Source organism: Camelus dromedarius, chromosome 12, assembly GCF_036321535.1.
Source record: "Camelus dromedarius isolate mCamDro1 chromosome 12, mCamDro1.pat, whole genome shotgun sequence".
Taxonomy (NCBI): domain Eukaryota; kingdom Metazoa; phylum Chordata; class Mammalia; order Artiodactyla; family Camelidae; genus Camelus; species Camelus dromedarius.
The window spans coordinates 14,990,122-15,004,724 of NC_087447.1; the positions used below are offsets into that span (position 1 = coordinate 14,990,122).

Consider the following 14,603-nt stretch of genomic DNA (forward strand, 5'->3'; position numbering starts at 1 on the left):
TCATAATTTTACTCTTACCAACACTGTAGTTATAGACTTCTTCTTTCCCTGTTTTTCCAAGACATCCTTCCTCAGCACTGTTGTCTCGTCTGTGGCTCCAGCCGCTAACCTTTGTTCCAACCAAACTCACAGCCCCCTCCCCTGGAGAATCTCTACTCATAGTTTGTCGTGGGCCCACAAAGGCTTTTATGTCTAAAACCCCAGCCTACATACTTGGTGTGAGTCACAGACACCTCAGCCAAACATGAAGGTTTGGCCTCTCTTTTCTCCCCATATGTTGTCTTCAGCATCCAGAGTCTCAGCAGGCTGGAGCCATCTTGGGCTGCCTGGGGAGCTCTCTTCCCCACCAGCAACTCAAGGCTCTTCCATGATGAGATAGCACGAGTGTCTGACACAGTGCACAGCATCCCATCACAGACCAAGTTGTGTTGGACTCAGAGGGAGTGACTTGAGCCTGCCTTTTAGATGTTGCTGTTTTTCCTGATTTCTTGGGTTGTGTTAACAAATGCCTCAGACGTTAGGGCCAGTATCTAAGGGTACCATATAAATTAAGATGGACATGACTTTGTCCCAAGTTGTTCAAAGCTTCTCTAGTTCTCAGGCCCCTTCATAACTATACAGTTTTTTTGTTTGTTTTTTTTTTCCTTTAGGCAGGAAATACTAGAACAATATTCAGGTAAGTAAGCTAAGACTCACCCAAGGCCTCCCAGCAGATCAGTGACAGAATTAGCTTCCTAACTTTCTGATTGGTAGTTCTTTCCTCCAGCAGGTTCTGAAACCTTTTTTTTTTTTTCAGTCAAAAACCCCTTTAAAATTCCAATGAAAGCAACATACTCTCTTCCACAGAAAAACATACCACAAGAGCACGCATGTAATTTTGTAACTCTTTTAAGACCTCAGGTGAAGAACGCGGTTCTAGATCGCTCTGAGCCGTTTAAGGGTCAGGTGATTGATGCAGTGGGAAAAGAGACAGGATAAGAATGAATGTTTACATATTTCAAACAATCTGTGATTGGTCTCTGGCCTAGAATGAGGAGGACAAATAAACAGGGAAGTAGAAGCTCAGGGTTGTGGTCTCTTAAGTAATCAGCTGCTTGAGGCCTGCTGCCTGGCCCCCTGTGTGTGATGCGGCTCCCTGGCACACCCGATCCCAAGGGCACGCAAGCCAGCTGGGATGAGATTACAGCCCTCCCTCCAGAACAGGTGGTTGTCTGCCTTTGTCTCAGGCACAGGCAGCTGCACCACATTTTGTGCTTTCAGTCCTCTTCTTGATTTCTCCTCCATTGTCTTAGCCTCGGCACTGTCTCCAAGCACAAAGACAGAAGTAATAGGCTCCTTGGGCATCTCTTGATGGTACTAAAACCTCATTTGACAGTAGAAAAAGGCCTCAGGAAACACTCCGTTTCTCCAGGCAAATTCTTAGGATAGGTAAAGAGATGAACCACTAGCTCTTCAGCCCCTGTACAAAGCCAGTACAGTAGATGATGGCCCAGCCACCCACCCTTCCTAGCAGAAAGGTGCTCCTTTCTCTTTTGCTTTACTTCCTAACCTGCCACTCCTTCCAAGCTGCTACAGTGCCTCTGGCTGACCGCTAGTCAAGCCAAACTCCCACCAATAACCATAGTGGGTGAGAAGTACCAGATTGATAGAGGAGGTGCCTGCTCATTTCTGGCTTCATAGGTCAGCCCTACAAATGGGAGTTGGGGGGCAGGTGTTGCTGGGAAGACCACTGCTTTTCAGAGTCAGCTCAGAAGACAGAATTCAGAGACTCATGTCAGAAGAAAAGTGGGCTGAGACCATGGGGCATCTGGCCCTTTGGCTGAGTATAGGACACCTGTTAAGGCCCTAGCTTTGTCCTTTAAGAGGGAGCTAACACTGTAAGTGGTGATTTTAATCAAGCATTACCTATCAGCCAGGGAAGGCACACCTCTGAGTCAAAAGGGGAGCCGCAGAGACTGCACTTTGCAGGCTGACCCAACCGTTTCCCACATTACAGAGATGGGGGAGGTAAACACTGGTCTTGGAAACAGTTCTTTCCAAGGAGAGAGCTGTGTGGTCCAAGCCTCTGCAGCCATGTTCCTGATAGATGAAAAAGGAATGCTCTCAAAAGGAACACTCCCTAGAAGTTGGGACGTTCAGGGTCAGAGTTCTGAGTGAAAGTGTTGTCACCACCAAGGAAGCCAGGCGGGCTCTCAGCTGTGTTTGGGGAGCCCTGAGGGTTCCAGTTGTGTGGGAGTCATTGGGCCAAGCCCAGAAGCACAGCTCACAAAGGCTGCTGAAAGAAGCCAGGTGCTGAATGGAAGTCTCTTTGAAAAAGCTGACCCCAATTGGCTTTCTCATTCTTCTCCATTCCTCTGTGTGTTTGTCTAGCTTCCAAGAAGAACCTAGAGCAAACAGTGGTGACTCATTCATCCTCCCTAATGCCCAAGGAGAAAGGAGATGGTTGGGACCATTCTTTAGCTTACAGATGCAAATCAATGATACTGGGTATTGAAGACTAAGAGTTTCAGTAGCCAGAGAGGGTGTCTTCAACTCTGTTCTTTGGCATAGTATGTGGAATTCCAACCAAATCTGTGAGCATGTTGTAGTCAAGCTGGTCTGACCACAGAAGGTAAAACAAACCATGGCTAGAACTGGACCTGTTGGTGGGAAGCAGAGAGGATTGGGGTCTGGCGGAGAATGGGGCAGCACACGGATAGTTTCTGTCACCCTGTTCTGTTTGGCAATTGCCCTCGTCAGTAAATGCGTGGAGTTCACAGTGTGGAGCTGATGCCACATGCTGTCAGATAGAGAGTGTTTGAGCACTTTGGCCATCAGCATCATGGTGGCAGTGGCACCTCAGAGAGTATGCCTTCAGCTGGCATCTTTTCTGAAATGGAAAGGAAGGTGCTTGGTCATTCAGTACATGGTTTGGTATTGGTTTGGTGAGAACAGTTTGTTGTCACTAACCACTCCTGGTTAATAAGAGTTACAGAGGAGGGATTTGGCGAGGACCCACATGGTATTGCCACCTGTCAATAAATCTTGACAAGTTTGTAAATCAGAGGCTCTCTGGCAGCTGGCTTCAAGTGGTGCCTCATGCAGCCAGGATTTGCTCATCAAAAATTGCGGAGGTGGCTTTGTTTTGGGGGGGGTCTCTGCTGTTGACTTCTGGCCATTTGGCTTCTTCCCTAACATTAGATCTCTTCTCACCTTTGCCCTCCAGTGCCCTTGTTCTTCTCAGGCAACCCCCACAAAAATAGCTGAGTATTCAGAAGAGGAAGGAAATGCTACCTTTTTAGAGGGCTCATCTGAAAAAAGATCACACCAGATCTGCCCTTTGTGAGGAGCTGGGAGGGGTTTAGTCCAGATCAGGGGAAGGGAGAGCACTTTTGTTTGGCTATGGCTCTTTCCCACAGGCAAAGCCCAGTCCCCAGAATCTCAGTGACCCTCTAGGGACGGATTTGGGGGCTCAGTGCCCAGGCGCAGTTCCTTTCACCTGAGGTAGCATAGCCTCCTACTCACAGCTGCTCATCATGCAGGCCCCGCTGGATCCCTGTACTGTCTAACCTCACATTTATGAATGAATCCCCCTCCATGACCCCCTCACAACTCATCTTTTCCTGGCTAATCCTTACAGCCCACTGACTTTCATTTGTTTGTTCTTTATTAAAGAAGTTCTGTCATTAAAGGACAGTGACCTAGGCCTCTAGGTTTAAAAGCTGGCTTTCGTTGGAGCTTGGCTTAGTCTCCTTGAGCAGCCGTAACAGAATACCATAGACTGGCTGGCTTAATCAACAGAAATGTATTTTCTCACAGTTCTGGAAGCTGAAAGTCTGAGATTGGAAGCCAGCATGGTTGAGTTCTGGTGAGGACTCCTTTCCTGGCTTGCAGATGGCCACCTTCTAACTTTGTCCTCACATGGTAGAGAAAGATGATAGATCCCTCTCTTCCTCTCCTTACAAAGCCAGAGTCCTTTCGGATTAGGGCCATACTCTTAGGACCTCACTTAACCTCCTAAAGACTCTATCTCCAGATGCAGTCACAGTGGGAGTAGGGTTTCAATATACGAATTGGGGGGACACAATTCAGTCTGTAGCAGAGTTCTCTAAGCATATGTGCACACCCTGCCCCACTTAGGAGCAGAGCTGGCTATTTTGAGCATCTCTTACAATCTCTACGTAGACACTGGAGTTCTAATCAAAGGGCTCAAAGACACCTCTTTCCCAATTCCTGTCCGCCTGTGTTCACCACTGTCAGCAGCACCACACCCTCAGCCGTGGTGATTGGTGCTAGGTAACATCTCTTCCAGTGGGGAATCTTTAAAAGCAAAGCTGTCTTGTGTTTTGAGACCCAGCCAGGATTGCTGCGTGAGATGGCACATGAGTATAGAAAGAAGACAGGCCACTGCTTCCCTTCTGGCAGCTGTGCCCACGTGGGATTGGAAGGAACTGCTTGATACTCCATTGCAGGGAAAGAAGGAACCAAGGAAAGGTTGGCTGCCCAGAGAACCTGATGGACAGAAACTCTTCTCTGTGCTGTCAGCAGTCCAGCGCATCGCTCTTGGAGTTTCCCTCCTTCCTCCCTCAGGAGTTTGTGAGTGCTTACGGGGTTGTCTGCAGCTCTGCGAGCACTTCTCTCAGTGTCTTGTCCCGCCCGCCTGGCAGAGAGACTCTAGAGTCAGAATAGAAAGAGATGTGGGCCACTCTGGCTCAGTGGGAGATTTTCCTACTTAGACTTCCTCCAGGCAAAGTAAGAATGTCAAGGTGCCCTCATTTTCCTTTCTCTCAGGCCCATGTCTGTAGGGGAGACCAGGTGGTGAGAGCCTGCACTGTTTCTGAGCACCAAGCCCGGCCTTTAAACAGGACCATAGTGACACCCTGTATCTCCAGAGCCTTTCTGGCCTCTCATGTGCCATCTTAGCTGCTTTCTTATATGTCTGAAGAACACTAAGAACCCACTGCCTGTGTCTGGCATGGCTATCTGTTAGCTCTCTCTTAGCCCCAGAGAGGAGCCAGTTAGGCTTTGGGGAAAGGAAGAGGCTAAAACACCACTCCAGCCACTGGGGCTGTTGGAGAGTCATCCAGTCTGCTCCACACTGAGCATCCTGATGCAGGAGTATCTCTGGTCCTGGTCTCAGCCCAGCCCCAGGAGAGAGGAAGGACTGCCTGGCCAGTCCACAAAGCCCCGGAATTGCAAGGAGTTCTGGCCATTCCTTCTGATGCCTTCTACCTTTTCTCCTCCACCCTTCCCACCTGATTTACAGGGCCTTAAACTCTGGCGTTGAGTACTACTGGGACCAGCTGAACGAGACTGTCTTCACTGTCCACTCCAGCAGCCGGAGCAGTGAGAGGCCAGGGTGAGTTGGTGAAGGAGGAGGGGCTCCACTGGCTGGAGGCCCGCCCTCCTGCCTCCTGTGGGCTCTGGAGCAGTGCCCTCAGACTGTGCTCTGGGGCTCTGTGGGTTCCTGTCCTCAACCAGAGCAGCTTTTCTTTGATCTGCTTCATGCATTGAGCTTTTGCACACGATTTCATTTGAGGAAAGTGTTTCATGGCTAAGAAAGAGAACAAAACCTCTGCTATCTGAGTCTTGATTTGAGACAAGCTGGTACACTGCCCCCCCCACCCCACCCCAAGTCCTGGCCATGGTGTCTGGGTGCACTGGGGTGAGGAGAGAAGACAAGGCACTGGAGGGGGATGTGCTCCCTTGGAAGTTGCTCATGGGCCATCTCCCACGTGACCAGGGCCTCAGGGACCAAACTGCCCAGAGCTACAACCGAGGGACAAACCCTCCCGAGAGGCCACTTGGAGAGTAAGAACCTGGTACTGATCCTCTTATCACTTAATTCATTAATGAAGACTGGGACATCCTGAGGAAACAAAATGCTGGGTTGACTATAAAGCCAAGGCAATCACTGCTTCCTCAAGGAAGTACAGGGCACAGCTGGAGGAGTAATCCAGAAGCAGCTAGAAATATGAATGGCTGGTGACCGCCTTTAAAGTCCTGGGCTCCCTCTGCTGCCAGCTCCAGCTGTTCTGAGGGTCACTGCCTGGGAAATGCCCAAGGAATAGAGGGTAAAGCTTTTGGCCTGGGCCTTACCCATGGGGCAGCCTTGTGCTCCCTGCCTTCAAGGGTCTATTTTTAGGAGGCCCTGAGGGAGGATCCCAGAACAGCCTCATAAGAGTCCTGGTGCCTTTCCTCCAAAGTGGAGATTAAGTGGAAAGTCCCAAGAATTTAAACTGGAGTCTTGTCAGCATAGAGTTAGAATGTAGGAAAAGCTAAAGAGGAAAGACCTTCTTCCACTGCTCAGCCTTTGTCCATGGAGCTCAGCTAGTGGTTTCCTGAATCTAAGTTTAAGAGACTTTTAAGATTAGCCATCTCTACCTCCCCAGAAAGGTCCTCATTTAAGGAAGTGACTGGACCAACTGGGTTTGCAAAATTGGAGGTTCTGAAGCCTCCTTTCATTGTCCCAGGGAATGGACTGATCTGAAGGAGAAAGGACTCAAATTCACTGCCATCGGGAGGCGGCCATAGGAGTACAGGGCTTCTCTTCCCAGCCTGCAGGCCCTGGTCCAGGCTGTGCCCTGAAGAGCTCTGCGGGGGGTGCTGTCCCAAGCCCTGCCTGACTCCAGTCTGCCTTTCTCTCCCTAGAACCAGCAGAGCCACATGGAGGACAGACAGAGACATGGGACTGATGAATGCAATTGGGCTGCAGCCCCGGAACCCCACCACCTCAGTGACATCTCAGGGCACCCAGACTCTGGCCCTTCAGCTGCAGAATGCCGAAACACAGACGGAGAGGGAGATACAGGAGCCAGGGACAGCAGCTTCGGGTCCTGGTGAAGGTAGGGGCCATGTAATGCCAGAGGGGAAATAAGGCTGAGGGGTGGGCAGTTGGGACCATTGTCACCCCTCCCTAAGGCTCCCGGCCAGTGCACACAGACAGGTGGTGCTGGGAGAGTGCCACTCCAGGCAGGGTGAGTACCCCCTCACGTGGTGGCGCTGAGCCTCTTCAGGTAGGAACATCATTTCCCTGGTCTGGGTCACAGTTCCAGTTAACTGACCTTTTTTACAGCTTTGCTCAGCCCCCACCAAGGACCCTGACCTCATTATCCTCTAAAACTTGGAGGGCCCAGGTTGTTTTTCCACAGAGAGACCACAGAAAGTCACCTTGATAGAAAAGGCCACAAGAGAGACTGCTGTGAGCTCTCCTTCCAGAAACTCGCACCTCGGGCTCCCAGGGCCACCCCACAGGTTAGTTTGTCTTCGCTGACTAGCCTGGCGGATTCGGGACTGCCACAGGTGGGGCCCTCACATGCCTGTGGTCCATCACCATTTTGGCTGCAAGCTGGCACACAATCAGCCTCTTCCTCTCCCCTGGTGCAGGCGTGGCTCAGCCAGCCTGGCCCTGGCGCTCTGCGCCGGCCTCGTTGCTAAGAACCAATTAGCACTTCCCAGCGGTAGTGCTTGAGCCCCTTTGGAGTTTGTCAGCAGCTGTGTTAAATAGGCTGTTCTCGCTCAGTTGCTCTCCTTACCCCCTACTCCAGCCCCTGGCTGCTCCAGACTCCAACAAGGCAGCCTCCAAACAGACATGCATTTTCTAGGTCTACGTTAAACCATTTGCTCAAGAGAGACCACGAGAAGAAAAGACACAGTGTGCACCGCGCAAAGAGTAACAAATCTGCCTGTGTTACCTCCAGGAAACAGCTTTCTCTATCACAGCCCTACCACCAGGCACTGTCCCCATTGCTGCCATAAACTGACTTTTTTTTTACAGTTAAGCCCCTTTTTGGTCTGTGGCCCAGGCCACCTACAACTGAGGCCCATTACTCTGTTGGATGGAAGCCTCTTGGTGTGAACATAGCAGCTGGCAGTGCCACCTGGAGCAGCCCGGTGCAGCTCCAGGCCTCGCTGAGCAGGAGAGAGCTGAAGCCCGTCCAGCCAGCCCCAGGCAGAAGTCTGAGGCGGCCCGGTCTGGTGCGATCTCATAGCCATTTACTGATTATCTAGTATGTATCTGCACTGTGGCTGCAAAAACAAATGGCCTTGGTCTTTCCCCAAGGAACTAGAAGTCTAGAGAGGGAGGCAGACACCCAGCAGATAAGTTACTCAGTGTGATCAGGACCTCGGGGCACAGAGGAGGTGGGGCTCAGGGAAGACTTCTGGAGGAGGTGACCCTGTGCTGAGCCTTCAAAGATAAGTAGGAAAGTGTCAGGCAAAGTGGGAGAGGGATGGGAGGGGGCAGGCATTCCTGGCAGAGGGCGTAGTACCTGCAAGGACACCAAGTTCAAAAACATTACACTCTGCACCAAGAACCACTAGCGGATTCATGTTCGTGGTCTGTCAGCTCATGTTGAGAACTGCGGCTGGATGAGCAGGGAAGGCAGATTACAGGACCTGGGTCAGGAGGAAGGCCTTCACCCTGGAGGTAAAGTGCAGTGGGGGCTGCCCACTTGAGCAGAAGGGCATCTTCTGGTGTTTTCACCTCCCAAAGTAGCCTCTGATTATTTCTTGATTAGCATCAGCTCGTTTCTGACCGCCAGTCAATTATAAGTTCCTTTCTTACTGTTTGGGAGTAGGGGAGATAGGCTGGCAGGAGGAAGGAGATTCTCCTTCCTGGTTCCAGAGGCCAGAACCTCATTCCCTCCCAGTCTCCTCCCTACAAAATAGAGCAGGTGGTGGTGGGCAAGTCAGTCAGAGGTCAGAGGTGCTCTCCAGCAGGGAGAGCAGTCGTGAGCCGGAGCCTCAGCAGAGTAGCTCAGATGGCTCACCATGTCTGTCTGTGGCCCTGGGAACTTTGCCTAGAGCTCTAGACCGCCACCTCTGAAAGGGACAATATCACTGTCCCTTTCAGAAAGCCCCACACCTAGGAAGAAATAAGGGGAGAAGACGTGTGGGATGCTGACTGACAGATGTGACCGGCCAGCCTGGTCTCTCCTGGGGCCAGGAGACTTGTCCTGAGGTGCTCACCCCACTGAATACCAGCACCCCGTCCCAGCCCTGTCTCCTTTCTCCTTGTTGGCAAACTGGTGGCCACATCTGCAAGAACATGTAGAGGAAGCTGCTGGCCAGGTTGGTTAACCCTGCTTCTGCGTTTAGCTTGAAGGTGGGGCAGTTGGGGATACCACCTCTGCCTGTGCCTCCCTCCACACACACACACCGGGCACCGGATTTATTAGTGTGGGAGACCAGCTCTGCTTGTGGTGATTACCATTCTGTGGCCTGTCTCTCCCTTAGCCCTTTCCCATCAGCTAGCACCAAAGGGTTCCCAGGCTACTCCTCATTTTCATGTTCTATAAAAATTTGATTAAAATCCATTCAGCTCTGTCTAGGACCTCTAGGAAGAGCCCTCCACAGGGGGCATTTGCAGGTGCTGACTTTTTTGCTTGTCTGGCTTTAAAGGTTCCCTGCCCTGTCACTCAGAGAGGGAGGCAAGGCATTTCCTGGACTCACTGTTTGCCCCCAGCACTGATACAGTGCCTGCCTGGCATGCAGGGAGCACTCAGGAAGTGTGTGGAGTGAATGAGTTGTGCAGAGGCAAGGCCCTGCCCCTGAGCTTGGCTGTGCTGCACTGTTTGGGGAGCCCATGGCTTTGCCTCTGACTTCTGGGAAGGTTGCCTAGACCTTTTTTGTTGTCTGGTGAAGACAATAGGCCAGCTGCAGTAGCCTGGGCCCTGGGCCAGGCAAAAGCAATGTGCAAAGGGAGGGACAGCACGACCCCTGAGGTCAGGAAGGGCAGCTCCTCTTTTGACTCAAGCTCACTCCCCTCTTCTGAGCTGTGAAACCCCCAGAATTGGGCACTATGGGAAGTTCCTGATCCCATCCTGGCCTCTGCATCCAGAACGTACCTTAAAACTTGCTAAGGAAACGATCTCACATCAACATTAAATCAGTCCCCCATTTTTCAAAGACAAAAAGAAACGCTTTTGCTCCAGGGAAGAATTAACCCCTACAACCACCACTGCTCTTGGAGCTAATAAGTTGGATCCCTTGGCTGCTGTTTCCATCAGGCCCCTGTGTTATCCTCTTGAAGAATGTGCTGGCTGCCTGCAGGGCCCTTAGCCTTGGCTTAGAGTTCCCAAAAGAGAGCACAGATCACAGCTCTCTAGGCTGAAGCTATCTACATCCAGCTCTGAGGAAACCATTCATGTGTACATTTTTAATTCTTCTATTGGATTTTTTTTGAGCACTTACTTTATGTCTGGCATTGTATCAGACACCACGAAGCCAAAGGTATTGCAGAGGGAATCAGATTCAGAGATGAAGCCATGTCTGTTCCCTCAAAAAGCAGGTCCAGAAAGGAAATAGACATTTAAGTGCATCTCCATAGTAGCAGAGTGACATGTGACCAGTTTTCAGGAGCCACCTTAAGTCTGGAACGCCTGTAGACAGCCTGGGAGCCCTTTATTCATTCACACATTCATTTGACAAATAGACACCGAGAGCAAGCCCACACGTTAGACATTGGGCCCAAAGATGCATAAAACTTAGTCCAAGATGTTCAGGAACTTAGAACCCAGAAGGGAGATGCTGCAGCCACAGATAACTCTGACACAAGGAGGTGTGGGTCACTGCAAGGGCTCAGAGAAGGAGCAGCCACTCCCAGCTGGGGACCACGGAGGACCAGGGGAAGGAGGTGGTACTCATGTTAAAAAGAAGTGGACTTTAGACATAAGGAAATGGACAAGTGCACGGCAAGTAGAGCATCTCCAGTGTATACAGGAGGGGCAGATGGGCACACAGCAGCACCGAGTCGGCCTCAGTAAGGTCACTGGGAGCAGGAAGAGGGTATGGTCAGGGGAATGGCTCAGAACTGACCAGAGGGCCCTTAAATGTCACACTAAGGAGTCTTAACTCCTTGGAGGACTTTTGGGGTTGCTGGGTTTGGGACAGAGTGTGGACTCAGTGGATCAGAGCTTCATTAAAATAGTAATAGCAGCAGCATGAAGGCTGGGTGGAAAGGAGAGAGATGAGAAGCAAGAAGACCAGTTAGGAAAGACAGCTGCAGTCGTGGTGAGAGATGGCTCATACTGGAGCCACAGGCACAGTGGGAAAGGACAGAGGGGCCCAGACCCAAGTGCCAGCAGCAGGGATGGATCTGGCTGTGGCATTTCCCTTAGGGCCCCAAGGCAGTCCCGTCTGGCCCCTCGAACTGATCTGCATGAATAGAGCTGATAGTTCACCAGGCACAGAGCCCAGCCCAGTGAGCTTCAATGCCAACAGGCCTTGGGCCAGCCCGCTGCACACCCCAGACCAGGCTGGGGAGGCCCTCTGTGCATAGAGTTCTTAGAAAGCAGTCGGCGTGGCAGTGAGCACAGGGAGGTCCCTGTGGGCCCTCCCCAGGCAGCCCTTTTGGCTCACAGGATAGAAGCTGTGCTGGCATCGAGGTCCTGGTTGACCTTCCCTCTTACCCCCTCCCCACTGCTGGACGGCTGTTTCCCCCGAGAGCAGTGCTCTGGGAGCCCTTCATGTTCTCTTTCCTTTGGCCCTGGGAGTTGGTGCTGAGCTAGCTGAGGGGGACACGTGTGAGGGCAGCTGCCTTGAGGACTTGGGGGGTGGAAGGGTAGAATTTACCAGGAATATGGAGAAAAGCAAGTGGACATAAGCAAAAGCCCAGGTGACGTCCCCACCCAGGGCTGTGGAGAACTGTCTCAGTAAGACCTGGAGGAAGAACTGCTAGCACATGCCTGCCAAGCACTGGGAGGAGGGGGAGATCTAACGGGCTTCAGCTCTGACAAGGCGAGCCTACAGAAGGCACTGGACAGTGAGGGAGCAAAGAAAGTCTTGCAAAGACAACTGTTGGAAAGACAACAAATACCCAAAAAGAGAAAAAAATTCACCATCAAAGCCCACCAGACTGCAGAATCCCAAAGTGGCCAACAGGTAGCTAAAGGATACAAATCTGGTTTAGTAGAGCAGCCTTGGCAGCCCGGGAGCCACGATCACAGTTGCTCACAGGCTTGGACCACTTACCTGCCCAGTGGGGGCTGAGCACAAGCTGGAGGAAGGTTCCTTGGGATGGGGCTCCACTTGCAGAGTCCAGGTTATTCACAACAGCCATCCGACTGAGCGCCTGCTGTGTGCCAGTACTGACGAGCATTATCGCACTCCCTCTGCCTGGCTGCATGCAGGCTGGATGTTTTCATCCCTCTTTTGCAGGTGAGAAAACTGAGGGATGTGGGTGGCAAGGGACTTGTCCAAGGTCATACAGCTAGTGAGTGGCAGAACTGAGCTCTGAACCAAAGCCTCATCTGCTCACACACCAGAGAAAGCTCAGGCCTTTGGGGAAGGAGCAGAACCTTCTCTCTTCCTCCCTAGAGATGCAGGCTGGAGACCCAGGCTGGGGCAGTTGGCTGCCTCCAGGGAAAGACGAGGGTATCAGGCATGCAGCCCCGGGAGAACAGTGTGTGGGAAATAACTTGGGAAAGTTGGTGAGTAAAGCGGAAGTGGAGGACACAGAGTGCCTTTTAGGGAACAGTTAAAAATCCAGTCTTCCTCCTGTGCTTTTAGGAAGTAACATTAACAAAACAACAGTGAGAAGAGACAGCACAGCTTTGAGATGGAGCAGAGCAGACTGTTTGCCTTTGGGCCACACCCCACATGATGCCCTCAGTTTCCAAAGACCAGGCAGCACACCCTATCCCAGGGCCAGATCTGCCAGGTTACCCGAGACAGAGAGAGGCAGACAGTGAGCCGTCTGGGCTCACCTCAGCCGCCTCCGTTCATTGTATGACCAGCCTGCCACTAATGCCACTGGTGCTGAAGGGTTTAAAGCCAGACTCCCAGCTTCTGGTCCAGCCCCACCTCTTAACTGGCTGAGCAGCTTGGGCCTCAGTTTCCCCACCAATAAAACAGAAACATGAATTATGATCACTTGGGGAGCCTTATCTAGCTTCCAAGTCTCTGATTCTCAGAATGAGGGATTGTCCCTCTTCTTGTTTCTTCTTTTAGCCTAGAATCCCCCAGTTCCTACTAGTGGTTGCCGGCCTGACTCCGAGGCCCAGGCCTGCACCTAATTCCCTGTCTTCTGCTTTGTGCCTTCCAGGTGAGGGCTCAGAGTATGGTGCCAGTGGGGAAGACGCTCTTAGCAGGATCCAGCGGCTGATGGCAGAAGGGGGCATGACAGCCGTGGTGCAGCGGGAGCAGAGCACCACCATGGCCTCCATGGGGGGCTTCGGCAACAACATCATTGTCAGCCACCGCATTCACCGCAGCTCCCAGACGGGCACCGAGCCTGGTGCTGCGCAGGCCTCCTCGCCCCAGCCCTCCACCTCTCGGGGACTGCTCTTGGAACCTGGGCAGCTGGCAGAGCGAGGCCTGAGCCCCCGGACAGCCTCCTGGGACCAGCCTGGTACCCCTGGGCGGGAGCCACCCCAGCCAACCCTGCCCTCTTCCTCCCCTGTCCCTCCTCCTTTACCCCTTCCCAGCACTGAGAGACCAACCCTGCACTGCGACCTGACCAATAACAACCACCTTCCTGATGGCAGGGGCAGCAGCAGGGGGGAGGCTGCAGGCCCCAGTGGGGAGCCACGGAACAGGTAGAGACATATGCACTGGTGCCTCCCCTCGAACCGCTGAGCAGAAACCAGACCTCACAGCTGACTGGGAACTGGACACGCGGAAGAGCTGCAGGCTGCGTCAGGGAACAGGAGCAAGAGGGTGGGGGGTTGAGAGGGAGTCCAAGTCGGCGGGCTTGAGGCAGTTCACTGGGCGAGGCTTGCCTCGAGACTAGAACCTTCCAGGATCTGGAGCCCAGGGGAGCCACATGCTGCTGTGCTCAGTGTGAATGGAGGAGGAAGTAGGCATCCCTGCCATGAACCCACCTTTCTCCTAGAAGCATGGCTCAAGGGACTCAGCCCTGGGCAGAGAGCCCCCAGAAAGGTGGACAGTCTTCCAGATCTGGGCCAAGCCATCCTGGACAGTGGCCAGGGGACAGCTTCTCCCTGTTCACCTATTGTGTGGGCAGAGCCACTAGGAGCCCAAAAGCAAGAGGAGCAACCTGGCCCCCAGAAACCACCTTCATCTCTGAGCTCTCTTTATCATCTTACCCTACAGAGACCACAGTCGGGGTCAGGCCAGGCTCCCCGATTCCTGAGGACAGGGACTTCCTGTACTTACTGGTGGGGAACAACCATGGAGTGAAGGGGGCAACCTGCTTGCCTGATACAGGAGGGGGTCAAGGGATGGTGGGCAGGTCCTCACTCAGGAGTGGGGGGTGTAGGCTGGCCAGCCCCCAGGGCTTGTCCACCAAGCTCCTCCTTCCCCACCACCCCGAAGGCCATTAGAGCAGCACCTGTGGGTGTCAGTATTACCTGATCCTAGGCCAAAGCCAGCCCAAGGCTGGGGGAGGGGATGAGACTCCAGGTCAGAATGTGAGGTCTTGGTCTGTGATTTAAGGTGTTGCATGTGGAATCCTGAACTGTACGTGTAGTTTCTAGTGGAGAAATCAAGGCTCTGATTATTTTGTTTTTAGTATGAAAATGTGATTTCTTTTCTGTTTGTAACTCATCATAGAAACATTTTGGTGGGAGGAGAGGGGATAGTCTGACTGTAAATGAGGGAAACACCAAAGATCTACATCATTAAAATGATGACATGCCCCTCACCAGGCTCCTCTGTTTCCA

The 14,603-nt window shown here is 52.4% G+C and overlaps 1 protein-coding gene across 10 annotated transcripts in view; it reads left to right on the plus strand.

Annotated features, from left to right (window-relative positions):
- Positions 1–14,584, plus strand: part of AMBRA1 (autophagy and beclin 1 regulator 1) — a 152,483-nt gene extending 137,899 nt beyond the window's left edge. For 5 of the 10 annotated variants that reach the window (XM_031459688.2, XM_064492398.1, XM_031459689.2 and 2 more), the window contains 3 exons: positions 5,246–5,338; positions 6,631–6,824; positions 13,025–14,584. In XM_031459688.2, the coding sequence (XP_031315548.2) occupies positions 5,246–5,338; positions 6,631–6,824; positions 13,025–13,521 (784 nt within the window). In that variant the 3' untranslated portion in view covers positions 13,522–14,584. The other 5 variants (XR_010383345.1, XR_010383346.1, XM_064492400.1 and 2 more) reach the window with 5 other exon arrangements.
- Positions 14,585–14,603: the final 19 nt, after the last annotated feature.